The sequence below is a fragment of the Heliangelus exortis genome, chromosome 1 (assembly GCF_036169615.1).
Source record: "Heliangelus exortis chromosome 1, bHelExo1.hap1, whole genome shotgun sequence".
Taxonomy (NCBI): Eukaryota; Metazoa; Chordata; class Aves; order Apodiformes; family Trochilidae; genus Heliangelus; species Heliangelus exortis.
In genome coordinates this window covers 175,624,197-175,644,153 of record NC_092422.1, presented here as the reverse complement: position 1 = coordinate 175,644,153, position 19,957 = coordinate 175,624,197, and the positions used below count along the sequence as shown (strand labels likewise).

Below are 19,957 nucleotides of genomic sequence, written 5' to 3'. Positions count from 1 at the left end.
GCAGGGATATCTTTAGTTCATTCCTACAATCTGGATCTGTAAATCTTTTACAGAGGTGTATATGTAAATTGGCTGAGTGTTAATCTTTGCAAAGATTAAGAGTAAAGGTAGTGACCTGAAGCCAAGTTAGAGGGTACAGTAATTAGTATCTCTCCATAACTAATTTCAGTAAGGAATTTCAGACTGCTATGCCTTACATATTTTTAGAGTTTCATATTTCTTCTCCATATTTTCTTGGGAATGGGAAATATGCAGCTAATGAAGCCTTTCATATAAATGTAAGGAAGTACTATTGATTTGTAAGACATAAAGGGCACTTCTGTTTTCTGACCTGTAAAGTTTGTTTTGTGTCTGTTTCTTCCTGATTTACCCCTGGACCTAGTGATTTGACTTCCCTGACCCAAGCACAGCCTTCAGGCAAGCAGCTTGAAGTAGATCAGTGGAGCTGGGTAAGGCACGTGCTTACAGTTCACAGGAGCTGTTAATATAAAAACTTGCCTTCTTTTATTTTTTTTTTTTTTTTGAAACTAGATTAAAAGCAAAAAATACCTTGTGGATTAGAAATATAAGAGAGGGGAAACATATATTTCTAAGCCATGGGGTGTTTCCAGAATTGAACTGCCCAGCGGGCATCATCAGCTGCTGCTGAAAACGTATCCTGGCTCCCTGCACAAGTTTCTATGCACCACTGCCACTGATAGGGTGAGATCTAAAGCATAGAGTCATTCCTTCTGGCTTCGTATAGTAACTGACATGCTGGAAATACATCCACATTTTGCTGAAATCACTTTCTGGGCAAGCCTTGCCCAGGACTTGTGTGAGCCCATTGGCCCCAGGGGCTGGAGGCTCAGCCCCACACGACCGAGCTGGCAGGGAGCTGGGGAGAACCAGGGCTCTGCTGGGAGACCAATTCTCTGCAGAATTGTGCTGGAAGCTCAATAAAAAATCATGATTAACACTGAGAAGCTTCTGTAGATCATTTTCAGGCATTGGATGGGAAGTGTCCAATAAACTAGGATGTTTCAGAAGGTCTAGCTCTGTGCCTTTTTTTACTCTTGGCCATTTCTGTGGGGAATCACCCTGGCTTCTTCTCTTTTGTTCCATCAAGGTCAGCTCCTGAGAGAATGTGAATATTGCCCCAGACTGCAGTATAGCTGAACAGATTAGCTATATATTAGATGCCCACTGTGTACTGAGAACTCCTGTTGGCTTCAAAGCATGACACAGATAGGCTTTAAATGAACAGTTTCTGAAGACCTGGAATGCAAACACAAGGGAAGAAAATCCTCTTAAAATATCTTAATATCTCAAATGCATGTACTAGAGTAGCTAATAACAAAGTAATAATATATTTTTGTGGGTTTTGTACATCCTCTTAGATACAATTAAAAAAAATCTGAATCTTTCCACAAAAAAGGCATGACCCTACAGTATTAATTTATAGCTCACTTTGAACCTGAAATGAGTAATTATTTCAGGAAAAAGAAGGGGATGGGTGCTAGCCAAACCTCATGATTAGTGCTTCCTGATCATTCAGGTTGTTAAAGTTCTGTGCTGATACAAACTCAAATGATGCAAACAGAAAAAGCCTAAAAATCTGCTTCAGTGCAACTCTGGACGTAATCTCTGAACTTGATCTATTAAAAAAAAAAAAAAATTAATGGTTACGCAATTACCAATTAATATTTTTCTCTTTTGCATTTTTTCTGTATTATTTTAATAAAGTCAATACAGGATTCATTGTGTGATTTCACAGCTGAATTTTAGTCTTTAAACACTGAAGCATGTTTTCCTTGAAACACATATTGTCATTGAAATACATGTTTTTCCTCACTGTTGATTAAGTAACATTGGTACAAATAAGCTTTCTTTTATGAGACTGCACTCGTGCCCCACAAGAAACAGTTTTCTTGGAAGAAGATGATGGCACATGAAATCCCATGTAACCTATCTCATCACACATTAAGGGGTATTTCTCCCAAACCTAATGAAATTTTCTGTAAGACAGCACGTTGCAAGTACATCTAAGATAAGATAGACAGTGGCTAATTCATGCAAATTAATTCTGTGGTTATAAGAGAATTTACCTTTGTTCACTTTCCATCTCAGAAGCATTAACCTTTTCAAAAATAACTTCTCAGGTGATTTTTTTTTCTTGCCACTCTATTACTTCTTCAGAGAATGCCTATGATAGGGCTGAAAAAATAATCTATGAAAATGTATTCTTATCAAGCAGAATTTACTCTTTTAAAGCCTCACTGCCTTTCTTTATTTACTGTGACAACCTCAGGCCTTGACACACTTGACATGGGCAGTGTAAACCCTGGGACAACACAGGTGTAAGTGCAGACAATCCCAGCAGTGCATCTGTATTTTCGGCCGTTAAAACATCATTAATGACATAGGTACCTTATTTATCTGTCATTATGTTCAGTTGGTAGTAATAAGTACACATGGACCTGGGCATGAAAATGGGAGCAGGGACTCCTCCACCTCACTGCTACCCACCCCATCGAGTTGTGCTGCTGCAGCCTCCTCTCACTGCTGCAGTTTCAGCTTGAAATTTAAACTTTGTTAATAGGAAAATTCCTCGACCATGCTGAGTGGGGCTGGCGACACGAGGGGTGTGCTAGCACCTCACCCCCTTGTTCAAGCAGCAGCTTGCTCCATGAGCCCATTTCACTGGGACTTTTTGACTTGGGAGATGCTAGGAGCCCACATTTGCTACCAGCAAGGTGCTCAGCATCCAGGCAGAGTGGGAGCTGCCCTGCCAAGCCAGGCTGGCACAGAGTTCCCACTGAATCAACAAAAAGAGTTCCAAGACTTCACAAGCCAATTTTATTGCATTTTGGGTTTGTTCGCTACAGCATGGGGAGATGGGGCGACTTGTGTGGTTTGTTTTGCTGGTAGGTGTCACGTAAGTTTTTTTGAGGGAGTCTTGATTACAGAGAATCCCTGAGTAAGTATTTCTCTGTGTTTATTGTTCAAAATTAGTGAGCGATTAGAGAGTAAAGTCTTGATTAAGATAAACCTGGCTTTCATCTGACTGTGAAATACTCTCAGGACCTTATAACTATAAATGACTGCCACAGCTTCATTGTTGTTAATAATTGGTCATGGAAAGAGAGACAAAGGGTGGCTGAAAATAGATGTAAGGAAGAAGGAAAATAGGTCTGAAGATTAACTAAATTATGTGCCTGTCAATAAGAATGGATGAGCTCATCAAGCAGCATGGCAAATTTTATGAAGGCAGTAAGTACATAAAAATACTGATAGACTAGATATAACTCCAAATTTACACATGAATATCCTTTATATAATGTGTAATTTCACGTGTTTTTACATGCAGACATTTATGAAAAAAGAATGCCATTTTGGAGAATAAAGTATTAATGTAAAATTTTGGGTAAATGTGAGAGAAGGTCTAATACAGAATTCTAAAATTCTGTACCATGAGAATAGAAAATGCAATTACATTCCTATGGTTTCAATGTGGAAAGCATATAGTTAATATAACAGGAACTTGATCAATATAATGCCACCTGGAAAAAAAAATAGCAAGCATTTGTTGTCCCACAAAGTTAAACATAATGAGGAAACAATAAATAGATGTATCAGGTTTTAAAGTGTATTAGTAAAATGGAAAAACAACTTCTACTGAAAGCGAACAAACTATTCCAGTCATTAGTAACTATGAAATAAAAAAAAAAAAAAATAAGCCTAGAAATGATCAGTTTCGAATAATTATGCCACTGAGAAATTCCATAGAGTGACATTGATCAGTTAAAATATCCCACATCTTTAAAAAAACCTCTCCTTATTTAATTTTGTGTTTCACCATAACAAATTTACTACTCCTCTTTGCAATGATTTATTCTCTGTAGCTTCCAAGAAAACAGAAGTTGAACTTTGTTCTAGGTATAAATAAATTATAATAGTTAATGGTTTTCCTCAACAATAACACAACAGATCAAGCATCTTAGGCAAAAGCCAGCATGGCTGATGACACAGAAAACATCAGTCCCAAAAAGTATAATTATACCACTTCCAATTAGCTGTCATCACCTGAGGTAATTAAACAACAAAAAGCTCTTAAGCTATCCAACAGATGATGAAATTATTCAAATATTTTCTCTTTTCATGTTCCTTCTCGAGCCTGTGTTTTGTATTAACACTTTGTGATCTGAAGAGGCTTGCAAATCTCTGTTGACTCTCTCATGATCTCTATCACCTTGTTACATGAGAAACGTAGACATTCCAGTGAGAAGTCTGAAAAGTCTGTGCTAAAAACTCCAGGAGAGGATTAGACCCTGGTGCATGGCAAGGAGATCTGCCAGGTGGGCTCTCAGGTGTGGATGCAGCCTCCCCTGGGCTTTGGGATTGTCTCTTTGGGAAGAAGACTTCTCCCTGCAGCTCCAGTACAGGTTAAATGGTTTGCTGCACACAGAGCTCTTGGAGTCACACAGCACCAAGGACAAGGCCATCATCCAGAAAGAATAAACATGGAGGCCACATTTTACAGAGGTAAAAAGTTATTAGATGGTGAACTAGGCCTACAGATGATTCAAGGCTGGTGTTCTGGTTCTGTGGCACTGTTTTGTGACAGGAGCCTGGAGGGAAGCTCTCGTAAAGTATTGGTTTTTTGCTGGTTCAGTCAGTGAGAAGCTTATGCAGAAAAATGGAAAGTTTTTGAAGGGATTGTTCACCACATACTGATAATCAGCAAGGGATGCTTGCCAGAATTTAGAAGTACAGTTATCAGTCAGCCAAAGGAAGAATGACTACTGGTCCTTAAAAGGAGCATCTTGGACAACCATGTAAAGGAGGCTGAGGCATTCAGTGGGGCCTCTGGAATGAGGATGGAGCAAAACAGTGGACAAAGTAGAAGCATGGCAGTTCCTTCATCACGAGGAACATACTGAGCTCAGCAGAGAGATCCTGAATAAATAACTTCATGCTCTGGAAGCTGAGGTGTAGCTGCCTCAGCCAGGTTTTCAGGATGAGTTCCAGTGTGTGGAATTGGACTCACCTGTTTAGTGTCATGATCTACCCAGGTAACACTCTAAGCAGAACTTATTTACAGCACAATTTTGCACTGACAAAGTGACATCCTTCCAGTTCTGAAGTTAACCTCCTTACACCAGTTCAGAGGCAAGGAGCAGCATTACCAAGAAGTTGGTTGGGAGAAGCAGTCTGTAGAGACAGACTCAGTATAATGAATCTCAAGCAACAGGGCCTTTTTGAGATTTCAGAGTGTGCTTAAGGTATAAGAGTCTGGTATCCAGGCTCTTTATTGTTTTAAAAATGCATTATTAATTTGTACGTAACATTTCTGCAGGAAGTTTATATGTAGCTTACATCTTTGAAATGTGTCACTGGCCAGTGATTCCAGTGGGAAGAGTCAGAGGAGCTCTGTGCTATCTAGTGTCATTAGAGGAGAGGATTCAGCTTCAGAAAGGTTGAAGATTATACAGTAATTGCTGAAGTACTTGAACTGATTCAAATAAAAAGCTGTAAGTACAGGTCATCTTGAAAAATCATGACATTAATGTCCTTCAGGCACAGTGGGTTTCTATTCAGAACTAAAAAGGAATGACATAATGTGCTTAAAATAAGTAGTGAACTTTTCAGTCTTTAAAATTTTCAAAGGCAAGTTACTGAGCTTTGTTTCTTTACAGTTTGTATACTTTAACTCAGTAAAGAGTCTGGAAATATATTCAACATGTCAGGTTCTGTCTGTTCAGAAATATGAGGGTATGAGGAGTGTTTCTTCTCTCATTGCATGAGAGAACACATTCCACACGGTTTCGTGAGTGTATTCCCCAAAAGTTGCTAATAGTCTCTCCCAAACAGCATTTCCCAGCAGTTCTGTAATTCATATGCAGAAATTCAAGGCAAAATGGAAAGAAAAAATGATTTTCAGGGTTTTTTGATTTCTGCTCTTTAGCAAATCAGGCCGGGATCATAGGAAACAACATCCAAATTATTTCAGAAGCTTCCATCCTCAGCCTTGAGATAGAGCTCACAAATTGTTCAGTCTTGAATCACATGCTATTAAAATTTCAGAAAGGTGTTTTCTTTTTTTTACTTTCTTGCTCTGCATGTCAGTTTACTTTCTTTTCTATACAAATCTCATTGTACCTGATAGCATTCTTAAAAGAGGCTACTCCTCAGGAGACAGTTTTAAAAAGACCACTGGAAAAATGAAAAAAAACCCCAACACCACAGTTTAAACTGCATCAAATCACATTTCCATAAAGATTTACTAACTTAGAGTGTTTTTAAAGCCTTGAGAGCTGGAACAGTTGTCTGTCATCATGTTGGATACGTACTTAGAAATGGGAACACTTCAGGATGGAATTTCACCCAGCACCCCCAAGTGCTAAATCTTAGATATGCGTTTACATTTTCCCAACATCTGTTGTTTTGATTCCCTTGTACTTTTTAGAGAAGCAAATCTTGATCAAGACCCAGCACTTTTATATCATCATTTCTCTTTACCACTTACTCAATGGGTGTCACTGGTAGGAGTTGCCTTCATCTACACACCCAGTTGTGTCACTGATCCTTGGGGTCACTCTGCTTTACCCTTTGGGCAGTACCTCACCCATCTTACCACTCTTGTAATGTTATATAGCAATATGTCTGTTACAGTAACCAGTCATATATTTATACCAAATACTTTGCTGCTAGATTAGATGTTCTGCTCTAATACATTGCTTATCTCATTCTATAAAGGTATCCTGCTAATCCCATATGATCAACCTTTGACAAGGAAATGCTGATCTGTTTATTTATTCTCTGTTTATTTATTTCTAAGGGTCTTGCCCTGCTGAACAGTGTACAAAAATTTTGCATGCTTTTGAAATCCCCAGGTAGTATCACTTAACTGAAGTTTTCCTCTTAATTTTGTACAGCAGTATTATCATTGTGTCTGTGAGGGTCAAAAGATAAATGCATAGCAGGGTAGAGAGTGGTAATGTAACTACAAGGCCATTAGCAAGGTGTGGTGGGTTGACCCAGTTCAGTAGCTAAGCACCACCCAGCTACTCACCTGCTCTGGCCCCAGTGGGACAAGGGAGTGAATAGGAAGAGCAAAAGTGAGAAAACGTGTGAGTCAAGAGAGTTTAATAAGTGAAGGAAAGTGAATGAAAACAAAAATAGATGGTAGTGAAGGAAAACAAAATTAAATGGTAGCCACACAGGCAACCCCTGACCACCTCCCTAGACCAATGGAGCAATGCCTAGCAAGGGTACTCAGTAGTTTTCCCCATTCTTCCTCATTACCCACAAACTGTACCCATGTCTTTGAGTGAAATGTTCTGTAACCCTAGCTCCAAAACTCCAGAACCTGACATTGGGTATCTCCTGGTGTTTTCTGCCTGAGGCCCTAGTTGAAGTCATGCTCCATAGCAGCAGCATAGAGAATATTTCTTGCATTTGGGCCTGATTGTACTGGCCTATGGGCTACTGAATGAGCTATCTGCTGTTTCATCTGTTCAGTAGCTTGTTGTTGCTCAGGACCTCAGTCAAAATAGTTCTTTTGGGTCACTCTACAGAAAGGACTCACAAGCTGAGAGTAACCTGGAATACCCATTCTCCAGAATCCCATCATGCCTGGGAAAGTTGGAGCGTTTTTTTTGTAAGAGGGGTGGATATTCCTGTTATCTTATTCATCATCATATCTACTGGCATGTGACAATGTGCATCTTGGCATTTTATTCTGCATAACTGGATGTCTCATGGATGACCTTAGATCTTGCTTCACTTTATGGCAAAGTCAGCTTTTGGAAGAATATGAATTTTTCTTTCCTCCTTCTCAAACACTTCCTCTGATGTGCAGCAACAAGGATGTTTCTGAGCACACAATCCCTTCTTCAAGTATGAAGGAGAAATAGAATTCTTCAGCCAAGTTGCAAAGACAGAAATCGGGGCAAAGCTTTAGCTTCAAAAGATAATCCCCACAGCCTTTCCTGGGGTCTGGAAGGATGAACCACAAAATTCATTTCAGTTAGTGAGAAGACACACAGAAGTTGTCCACAGTTAATTCAAGATATAACAAAAATAAATAAAGCATTCCAAGGAGGCTAAGGACTGAGGGATCAGTACTGACCCAGATTGGCTAACAAGGGCAGGTATAATGAGAAATATTCTTTCTCTGTCAAACTTCACCTTTTTTCTATGTTTTCCTTGTAGCAAGCATCCTTATTTTTCACACTGACTTTACCAGGGTTTTTTTTTCTGCTAATCATTCAGTAATACCTCAAGTCACATTAGAATCCCTCTGTAGTTCAAAGGCAGAGCTGAAAACTAAACTTACTCTGCTACAAATTCAGTCCCCAGCTGAGTCTGTTGATTCATTCTCAGGTTACCTGTAAAGCCCTGAAAGCTCCAGAAACATTTTAGCATAAGTTTGGAAGAAAATATTTTCCTTTAACTCCCAGTTTTGCCCTGGACATCTGTGGTGGCTGACTGCAGGTCTCAAACCAGGGCCCTGCAGACAGGTTTGAGCATTTTAATTCCAGTTCTGTAGGCTGATTTCTACTGCCTTTTCAGCAATAAATCACTTAGTACTGGAAGTCTTTCTCTTATCTCTTTTGTTCTGAATGGTGTACGCATATCCACCCATGGGATTTTGCTCTGGCCATGATGGTCTGAGAATGCTGAAAAAACAGTGTCCTGGGTTGGGTCAGGCTAGAACTAAATTTCTTTCTTGTAATTTTGCTAAGTGTCTTCTAAGTAGCTGCACTTGTTGAAAATAGCAAGTTTCTCAGTCTGTGTCTGCTTCTAGGACTGATAACTCTTGATGCTTATGGTATAATATCAGTTAGAAGATATTCTCTTTGTTCTGTCCACTGCTAGTTTATGATTCAAACCACTAATGAAAATACTGGCTAGAAAATTAAGCAAATTAGACCCCTTAAGGACTCAATTTGAAAATGTCATCTAAGTATGAATGTGAAACCTTTGTTACTGCTGTTCAAGAGCAAATTTTTTAGCAGTTGCACACCAAAAATAATTTCCCCTAGAGCATTTATTCTATACTTACTTCTGAATTGCTCTTCATTCATCTAAAAAGTGTATTAAAATTAAATGCATATGTTTTATATCTTCCCACAGTAAGCTAATGACCCCATAAAAGAAGAAAATTAGAGGTAGATCATGTGACATATTAACCATGTTTTGTTTCCATGTATGTCTGACCAATTTTCTAGCAACTTGTAATCCTTCATAGCTTTTTTCAAATATATGGCATATCAGAATATATTCAAATACATTCTAAAATAGTTCTCAGGTTAGCACCAGTGCTCACTCGTGAATTATGGGTGAATTTCATCTGGAACTGTTGACTTGAATATGCACATTAAATCCAAATATTTAGCACTCCCACCAGCTTTGTGCCTATAGTGCATTCCCTTTTCCATGTCAAAATTAGTTTTATTAGAGAATTAAGTGCCATTTATGTTTGTGAAGAAAGTACTGAATACTCCAACATCGCCTGCTGTTTGTCTTCCCGTCTCTTTACTAACTCCCTCTGCTCTCCACTCTTTTTTCCTGACTTCTGACATTTTTGGGGAATTTTTCTTTGATATCTCCAACTGAAATCTATTCTTGCTGAATTTTTTAATCTATGTTTTTATTATTCTTTAATAGCTGTCCCCAGGCACATGTCAATTTTCCCAGCTCTCATATAACTCTTTTTTCATTTCTGGGTATTTGAAGCTTTCCTCATGCAGGCACCACAGTGTCCCTCTCTGCTCACTGTCTCTGAACTCTCTATACCAGGGATGTCATGATATATTTAGAACAGCTCCTTTCAAAAGCTACCAGTTCACTTGAGCTTCTTTATCCCTTACATTATCTTCTCAGGAGGTCTCAGTCTCAGCTTCCTAGGTTGTGTCAAAGCTGTTTTCCCAGGTCTTTCTGTGCAGTAGCAAAGGCTGTCATTTCATTATTACTTTAATCCCTAAATTATTTGCCATCTTTGGGTTTTCAATCAATCCCTTTCTGTCAGTTAGATCTGAAATACTGCTCTCCTAGTAAACCTGAAGTCCTACTTTGTTTGCATGTCCTGATGCATGGTATCCTTGTAATCAAAAAGTTCTACCAATAGTAAAAATCTACCTTCTTGTTCTGATGGTAGCTCAAAGAACCCTTGATCTGTCTCCTCTTACCATTTTTTGCTTCATGAAAACATCCTGAGCATGAAAGAGTGTGTTCTTTCCCTTTTTGATCTTCACCCACAGATAGTGTACAGTCTTCTTTCCTACCCTTTTCTCTTCTTTATTTGATGCTATTCAACTGTATTACAAGAACTGTACAAATTTTTCTTTTGCAATTGAAAAGAGGGGAACTTAGGCTAAAGGATTTATTTGCTTTTTACTCTTTTTTCTCAAAAACTCTCCTTCTCTTAGACTTCCTGAAAGCTTTATATGATGTGCATGGAACACCTTATCCTTTTTCTGCATGAGAAGAGAAAATGAACTCTCAAAAACTCCCTGCCAGGCAAGACAGGAAAAGTACTGGTTTTCTCATGTGTTTCAAGTTCTAGACATACAGAATCCATGGAAAGATTAAGGTTGGAAGGGACTTCTGCAAGTCACCTAGTCCAACCTAGTCTATCTCCACAGATGCAAATGAAGAAGAATTTTTCATTCTGTTTAGTTTTTTCATTCTGTTTAGTTAAATGATCTTCCATATGTTTTCATACAATGCCATGCCTGGTTTGAAAAAAATATTCTATGTATGTTTTGGTTTCCTACCAAAGCCAGCAGTGACTGGGAGAGCACCTGGAATTTTTGTTTATCTAATTCTCTAAAGCCTGCTCTAATTACTTAAACTTGTTATGAGGAAGGGCAGGGAGAGAAAGTCATGGTGAGGCTGACATCTAACCTTGGTTTATGATGAACATTTATCTTATCAGCCTACTGTTAACAAGCTCACTAAAACAATAAAAAGCAAGATTTAATTTTAACTTGGTTTACTGGCCTGCTTTAGCAATGGCTAAAGGTGATAGCTTAGAAAAATATTAATCAGAGTTAGGTATTTAAAGTCAGACCTATTTTTTGGCAGGCTCTGCAGGGAAGTTCATCTACCAGCCACCAAGCATGAAGATTGTAAGCTACCTTCTGGCTTACCGAAGTTTTCTGCTCATTGTCCTCACCCCACTGCTTTTACTTCCACTTCCACTTATCATCAAAACCAAAGTAAGTCACCTGCTTTGAGAGGTAATTATTTTACACCTGTATGTGAAGATTTCTAGATATTTTCAGAATCATAGAGCCATAGAATGTTTTTTTTTTTTTTTGAAAGGACCTTAAATGACTTCATGATGTTTACATTATGGATTGTATCTTTTCTTTCTCTTTTTGTTTTTTTTTTTTTTTTGATAACTTCGGAGTATAGAACTGTAAAAAGGACATAGCTTCATCATAAGATTCTGAGCTGGTTGCATGAAATTGCTGAATTATATATTAATTATATAATTATATATTAATTTTCTTGTTCAGAAAATGTTTTTATCATTTAACATCATCTAGACTACCTTGGAAATCCTGTCCTTCCTATTACATTTTGGCCACTGCTAAACATCTCTATATGATTGACGGTAGAGATGAATTATGAGGGAGACAGCTGCAATTACCTCTTATTTAATGATGTATTTTTTTAACTTCATCATATATTCTGTTGTCTGATAGCAAATGACTGGAATCCATGATCTGAGAAATTCTCTTTGGTCCTTAAATAGGGCAAAGGGTATGTCAGGACACCTTAGTTTTATTTTACTTGAAATTAATTTCATTAGCATTCAGTAGTTCTTGTGGTGGCTCTAGGCTGATGAAACAGATATCTAAGAATTTATTAGTGATTTTATTTGTTACAGCAGAATGAAATGGACTCCTCCTACTGTGTTGTATAACCAGACAAACATTAGACTTATCATGCGTAAAAATTAATGCAAGTCCAGTTAAGTAGTTCTTGCATCACAGACAGAAAATAGTTACAGAGAAAAATACTTCACACACCATGGTTTCAATACTTCAGTTTCCTTCCTGAGAGGAAATGCTTGAAAAATTTTTAATGCTGTAAGACTTAAGTGAAGTAAACATTTGTTAGGTGATAAAAGAATTGACACTATAAAATAGTGTCATCCATAAAACAAGCTTCATACAAGAAATAAATGCTGAGTGACTTGGAATTAGCACTGTTGTTTTCTAGTTAGAGGTTCCCAGAGCTATTTCATTAAGCTATTGCTTTCCCAATATGAGCCATCTCTGCTGCTCTTGAGTAGTTTCATTCCCTAATGAGTGGCATTAAAAGATCTAAACTGTTTTCCTCAAAAGCAGAAATATAAATCAAAACTACACAACAAAGGTTTCTAGGATTCTAGAAGAAACTACTCTGTCTCACTTCAGCTCATTATATTTGGCAGCAGCAGCATTGTATGGGAAGCAGTGAAGTAAATTCTCCTGAGAAAAATGAAAAAAACCTCCTGTTTTCCACAAGTTTAAATGGAAGACACACTAAAATTACAAGTCTTAAAAACAACTGTGTTTCTTGGCTGTCTTGCACATTGCTTTTTATATTAGATTATATCCTTGCTTCATGGATGCTGATGACAAAACTTCATTGAATACACGAGAGACAAAATTTGACCTATTATTGATTGTGGGTACTTCTAGAAGTTTAAAGGTTTGCTTGCAGCTGCAGAATGTTTGTGATTTATGCTAATTCATGGCCTGAGAGTGCTCGAGAATGACCTATGTAATCAATTGTGCTTGAAGGGAAAGGCAGCTGACTTTCTTTCCACCTTTCATAAGTGGTAGAATTTAAGTGATTTTCCTATCTGTTAGAAAAAGTCCTTTAAAACTGTTTTACAAACTACATTTCATATCTTAGCAGGATCATCAAATCTTAGCAGACAGTAAGTACTCTAAATTGAGGTCCCTTGACTCATACTTCCAGGAGAGAGGAATCGCTTTGCTGATGTAGCTGGACTTTTTTCAATTGTGACTTTTTTTTCTTAGCTGATCTACTTATTTAATTTTCTAATTTTTTTTTTTTTTTTTTTTTTTTTTTTTTTTTTTTTTTGGCACCTTTTGTATTCTAGGAAGCAGAATGTGCATACACGTTGTTTGTAGTTGCCATCTTTTGGCTCACAGAAGCTTTGCCACTGGCTGTTTCAGCTTTGCTCCCTGCCTTTATGTTTCCATTGTTTGGTATAATGGAGTCCAAAAAGGTAATGTTTTTTTTCCTCCCTCTCATGTTATGGATTTCACTGATAAACTCTCCAAAGAAAGAACCAGACAATATCGAAACATGATAAGTTAATCCATGGGTTTGCTGAGTGCCAATCACAGTCACTTTGCCTCAAATGTGCTTGCATGCTTTGTCCTCAGGATTTGTTCATATTTCTGAAATAGAAATATGGTTCAGTGTTTAAATAACAGTCAGTGGGAAAATGCTAGATAGAAAATATTCTAAATGTTACAGAAGTGAGATGACACACTAAATCACACTAGTGCCTACACTACCCCACATGTAAAATGCTGAGTATATGTTTTTACATCAAGAAGAAGACACCATAGATGGTCATACAAGTTGATGTTTAAAGTTGGTCTTTTATCTGTTGGGGAGATGACCAAATTAATGAAAGCAGTGTTTCATTGGTGATTTAGTTCATATATGAGATGTGACTGGTGATCTAAGTTGTTCATATCACAAGCTTTATTTTTAATTTTGTTTTGACACTATGCATTTTAGTGCAGTCACTCTTCCATCATTTGCTTAAATGAAACTAGCAGTCTAAACTTAAGTCAATAACATTTCTTGATACTTATTTCATTACATACCCATAGTGATTTTTTTCACTAAGCTGATGATATCAAATACTAATAGAAGATCACTATTTTGATAATAAAATATTAATTTGGTTTTATTTCAGGTGGCATCTGCTTATTTTAAAGACTTTCATCTGCTGCTGATTGGAGTCATTTGTTTGGCAACATCAATAGAAAAATGGAATTTCCACAAAAGAGTGGCTTTAAGAATGGTGATGCTGGTGGGTGTCAACCCTGCATGGTATGTGCTAAACAGTGTCTTGAAGGACAGTAATGTTGTTGGAAAGCTATGTATTCCAGAAATAATCGTCTAGTGCTTTTTCTGTAGCAGAAGTCCAGACTTTCTTTTTTACTGAAACACAGTGGATATTTGGAATTATGTGGTTGATTTGGAGATGACATTTTTTTTCTGAAGTCCGAACTGAAAGTTCTCTGCAGTAATTCTGCTCATAAACAGGATTCTTATGAACAAAAAAAAATTCTTACGAATTTGTAAATAATACAAGGGTCCTGCTTCTTAACAGTTGTAAGTACATAACATATCTGATGCCTTCAGCAGAAAATCTGTTCCATGCTTACTTCAATGTTTCTATACTATTCGTAAAATCTGGAACACATCCTAAAAATACAAGAAGAATTCAAATACACAGTGAGGAAAAAAAGCCATGCAGCTGAAGATGTGGTGGTGAAGGAAAAACACAGTAAGCACACTGTCTTTACAGTTTTTTCCTTTGTTTACCTATGAAGGAAGTATCAAAGGAATAAGAACCTCCCCAACTGGATAAAGTGATGAGGGAAATGAAATCACACACTCTCTAAGCTTTACAAGCTTTCAGGAAAGCTTTAGACCCACAGATTCATCTGTCAACACACCAGTAAAGCTGCAGACAAGGTTTGTAGAGAGAGCCTGGCTTCCCAAAACTTATGACTTCCGGTCAGTAAGCAGTCAGTGGAAGGAAGTAAAAAGCCTGGAAAAAATAGAAATCCCAGATCTAAAATATGAAATGCCTTTTAGGTGATCTGAATAATAACACCCCATGTAAATATTGTATTATTTCTATTCCTCAGTGTTTTGTCTAGTGGAATTTTAAGTATCACTTGTATTTTGATATTACTGCATTTTTTGGTAGCTGGGAGCTTTCTTTATTGGCAAAATGCTCCACACATTCTTGTTCAATTGCTTCCAATTAAGTTTAGCTATATACTTGAGCTATGCAGTCTTAGTTATTTCAACTTCTATTTTTTTGACCATTCCAAAATCTTCAGCTTTTGTCTGAAAACTTGAAAAGAACAACACAAGTGGATGGCATACTGTGCTAAGCTGAACACTGCTGAGGAACTTGCTGTGGATGCAGAAATACACAGCCAGCTGCTGAGGATAGCTAAAGCAATTCCACAGACAGCTTTGTAACCCTGTGGATGCACTATGCCTCACAACTGTCTCAGCTTAATCCTGATTGTGACCTAAAGATGAGATGATCTGTGAAGGAGAGCATCTTCCCACCCCTCAGCATCTGCTGCTCATTTAGCTGGGCCCACTGCAAGGGGATGCATGCAACATCCTAGGAGGTTTCTGCATTAGAAGACACCAGGGATGCAGCAGTGGAAGCAGAATAGCAGAGTTCTTCTGGTATTGTGCATTCTTCTGGAGAAAGTGGTTTATATCAAATAGAACAGGGAAACACTTGTGTCTCTGTACTTGGTGTTGGGGAAGCTGCACCTTGAATATTGTGTTCAGTTTTGGGCTCCTTACAGCAAGAAGGACACTGAGGTGCTGGAGCATATCCAAAGAAGGGCAATGAAGTTGGTGAAGAGTCCAGAGAACAGGACTTATAAGGGGTGTCTGAGGAAACTCTGTTTGGTTAGTCTGGAGAAAAGGAGACTCACAGGAGACCTTATCTCTCTGAACAACTACCTAAAGGGAGGTTGTAGCAAGGTGGGTGTTGGCCTCTTCTACCCAGTAACAGACAACTGGACAAGACGAAATGGCCTCAAGTTGTTTCAGGGAGATTTATATTGGATATTAGGAAAAATTTCTCCGCCAAATGACTCGTGAAGCACTGGGACAGTCTGCCAAGAGAAGAGGTAAAATCACCATCCCTGAAGGTATTTAAAAGTTGTGTAGATGTGGTGCTTGGACACATGGCTTAGTGGTGGACTTGGCAGTGTGCTAGGTTAATGGTTGGACTCCATGAGCCTAAGGGTCTTTTACAACCTAAATGATTTGATAGTTCTGTGAGTCCCTAAAGGCCTCCTGTCATTTGAGTTTTGTGGTCTACTCTGCAAACTAGCAGGAATAAATACAGGAATAAATACATCCATACAACGTGCAAGGACTGGAATGAGTAATAAAGCATTGATTGTGCATTACACAGCAAAGAGTGATTTTATAGTTAAAAGTAAATGAGGTTCTCATCCAAGGTTCCACACAGGATATTTTAAAAACATCACAGGGAGAACAATGCAGAGAAGCTGGGGCTGAGCAGGTTAGGTTATATTTTATTCATTTTTAAACCAATTTTAAAGTCCCTCATTAAAGTACACCCCACTGTGTTAAATGGCCACTGGGCCATCAGTCCATCAAATGCTGGAAATTCATGATGAGCAGTTTTGAAACACAGTTAATGTCTTAATTTGTTTTGGTTTTAAATCCTCTTCCAAGTTGTACTAAAATTATATTTCTCTACAATGTGAACATTCATATTCAATGTACTTAACCTGACCAGTATTTTCTGCTTTAAAATTTCGTCTGAAAACAAAATACTTACCCAACTTCCACCTTAGGACCTAATAAAAACTGTAAAGTTTATGGATTTTATCCTACTGAGGACAATTTGTGTTGACTCAAGTCCACCACTTCCTGGTCTGCATATTGAAAGTGCACAGAGCAAAGACAAAGATGCCCCTATGGAGAAAAAATCAAGTATAAATGTCGTTGCTATTTGCTGAAGTGAAAGGCTAAGAGAGGAATTTTGAAGTGTATTTTGCACTATAATATATTACTTATATTATTTTTGTATATAATCTCACCTTCATGTGCTGAACAATTCTTGCAGTTTTTGTGAAGGTTAAGCCAAGGGCACAAAAGACTTTCCAGAAAAATCTGCAATGCCACAGCCCCCTGCTCCCAGTTGTTTTCTTGCTGTGGTGGTACATGGTCAACACCTTGAGACAGGAAGGTGGACTATCCAATTCAGTATCAAATATGATGTTTATTTAAGCACAAATAACCCCTACACCTGTCTTGGGGCTCTGATTAAGAACTAAATTAAGTACCACTTACTAAATTGTTAACAATTCTTCCTACAAGGCTGGGACTGGTATTAAAAGATTTGCAGCCTTAATTATGAGTCCAGGGTTTTGACCTAGGTTGTACAAAATAAGATTAATAGCATCAGAACTATAGCCATTTTAACTTTCATTTAAAGTTGTGACAGGTATGGTACTGTTTTCTTAAAGATGACAAGTAAACAAATATTCATTCTGTAAACAAATATTATTGTCCCTGCTTTCATTTTGTAATATATTTGATTCTTTAGAACACAATAATCTCAGTGTATTTGTTAAAGAGAATTTTAACTCACAAACTTCTTCAGAGATCAGTTACAAGCTTTAAATTTTCAGTGTTTCCTACATTCCAGCTTTGTGTTGCAAAAGCTTTCCGTTTCCATTAACTTGAGTGCTGACAGGAGGTGTTGCTGCAGCAGCCACAGACTCTTCTCTCCTATTCCAGGCTTACGCTGGGTTTCATGGTTAGCTGTGCTTTCTTGTCGATGTGGCTCAGCAACACCTCTGCTGCTGCCATGGTGATGCCAATTGTAGAGGCTGTAGCTCAGCAGATCATCAAAGCTGAGGCAGAAGCTGACTTGTTGGAGATATCTTGCTCTAATGGCTCCATCAACCCGGCGCTGGAGCTGGACGGTAGGCACAGGCTGGGAGCTTTGGCTCTGCCCCCCCCTTCACTCTGCAGCAAAATGAACACCACATAAAATAGTACTGAGTGGCTGGGGAGGCACTAAGCAGTAACATCAGTACCTGCTTCACTGGGAGATTTCTCTCAGGTTTCTGTGGGTGAGGCAGATCATGTTCACAAAGACTGATGGAAGTGCAGAGTCTGGCAGTTATGTGAGAGGAGGGGAGAGCGGGCTGGCTGGCTCAACCTAGGAAAAATGTCTGAAAAGAAACGTGACTGCAGGCTACGAGTAGACTGGGGGTTAAATCTTGGCAGGCCAAAAGAGCTCTCCAAGCTCTAGGGTAATGCTGGGAGAACGAATGAACCTAAGCTGGTTACATAAACTGTGGGATTGCAAATTAGAAAGATTTCTTCTCATTAGAAGATTCAGACTCCAGACAACAGGAGTAGTGAATAGGGCAGAAATCAGCTGGTTTTAAGGTTGGCACTTGTCAATGTATTCATGGGATGATGGGAAGTGATTGAACAGAACAGGACATGCTTACTGAGCCTTTCCAGTATTGCTCTCTGAAATGCTTATCTGTCTTTGCTTCAATGTCTTGCAGAAAATATAGGAGAATGTGAAAGCAGCAACTGGAAAGAGAAAGAAAAACAGCTTAACGGGTAATAGTTATAATTCACTAAATTCTGTTCTAAGAATTAATCTAAATAGATTATATGTTTATTACAACGCCTACCTTTATTTTTCCAGGTATGACAACAATGTGGATAGTACTGTGTGCACAATTGAAAAGAAAAATGAAAAAGAACAGGTACTTAAGGTAACTTTTTATGATGAAACTGATGTGTGTAACTTAGTTTTAGCCTAAATTTCACATCAGTGTAACACCTGACATGACAGCCAGCAATGAAGCTATTTTCATGCGAATAAGAGGTATATATGTAGCTACACATATGCAGAGACTCTGCTTATATAGTTATTTCATGTGGTTTTGTGTACCTAATCTCTTTTACCCAGTTAAACCAACCTCTCTAGCATACAAAGTCTGTATATCAGGTCTGTATAAGTATCAGTGTATATATAAATTAAGTTCTTGTGTAAAGACTAAGACAGGACTTCAGGATTTGACTCTCCTTCACTTTCCTGTGCATGAATAATTGTAGAACCTTTGTAAAAACAAACCAAAATATGCAATGTGCAGCTTTATTGGCAGCAAATTGTCTGTTTTTTCTGAGACATCCTTAAATCCTATTCTCATGCTTGATGATGAACCTTTCCTATACATTACTTGGTATATATTCTTCCGTAGCACGACCTACCACCTGCTGAAGCAGAAAGAAAAAGCAGAGAGGACAAATGCAGTGGGATTTCCAAAGTGATGTGCTTATGTGTTGCTTATTCTGCTACCATCGGAGGGCTGACCACAATCACTGGAACATCAACTAATCTGATTTTCGCTGAGCACTTCAATACGTAAGAGACTACATTAAATTATTTGTATTCTTCTTAATCCAGATTTTTGAGCTGTCACATGGTTCCCCTTAAGTGCACTAGCAACCTTACCCTTTGGCTTGACATTATTTGATTGCATTACTTTCTTTTTGTTATTTGTTTGTTAAAGAACTTAAATTAAATTGCATGATTGCATTTGCCTTACACTGTAAGTGATCACCCAACATACACAACAGGACCACCATTCTTTGGGTAATTAGTTCTTCACTCTTTGAATAGCTGCATGGAAAAAGATAGGCTTATCTGAGTATTAAGACACTACTGAGCATGACTATGAGAAGCACTACCTGGTCTTAGAGGACCGTTATTTATTTCTAAGTAGAGCAGGAGCTCGGTTTGAGTCAGCTTAGCAAAAGCATCAGGAGACTTTTAGGAAGCTATGCTTTGTGCATTGTTGAAATGAGGAATTTAGGTCCTCTAATCAAAGAAAAAGCAAATTATTTCAAACCAGTCTGAAACTGCATTCAGTGGAACACTTTGCTTTGAGGTTACTAAAAATGTTCTTTAATATTCCTTTCTTTTCTCAGTAGAACTACTTTGAAAAGAAAGTTGGCAGATTTCTTTCCAAAGCTTTGAAAAAACAATAGTTCTTGCTGAACTTTTTTTATTATTATTATTCTGCAAACTATTCATTGCCAGGAATATTCTTAGTCTCATTTTAAAATAGAACAAAACAGAACAATCCTTTTG

At 37.9% G+C, this 19,957-nt stretch overlaps 1 protein-coding gene across 1 annotated transcript in view; it reads left to right on the top strand.

The window, feature by feature from the left end:
- SLC13A1 (solute carrier family 13 member 1) overlaps positions 1-19,957 on the top strand; it is a 47,366-nt gene that overhangs the window by 10,420 nt on the left and 16,989 nt on the right. The window contains exons 2-8 of the mRNA XM_071733757.1: positions 11,074-11,207; positions 13,112-13,240; positions 13,946-14,082; positions 17,575-17,762; positions 18,360-18,417; positions 18,506-18,566; positions 19,065-19,228. Coding sequence (XP_071589858.1) covers positions 11,109-11,207; positions 13,112-13,240; positions 13,946-14,082; positions 17,575-17,762; positions 18,360-18,417; positions 18,506-18,566; positions 19,065-19,228 — 836 coding nt within the window. The 5' untranslated portion in view covers positions 11,074-11,108. The remainder of the gene's footprint in view (positions 1-11,073; positions 11,208-13,111; positions 13,241-13,945; positions 14,083-17,574; positions 17,763-18,359; positions 18,418-18,505; positions 18,567-19,064; positions 19,229-19,957) is intronic.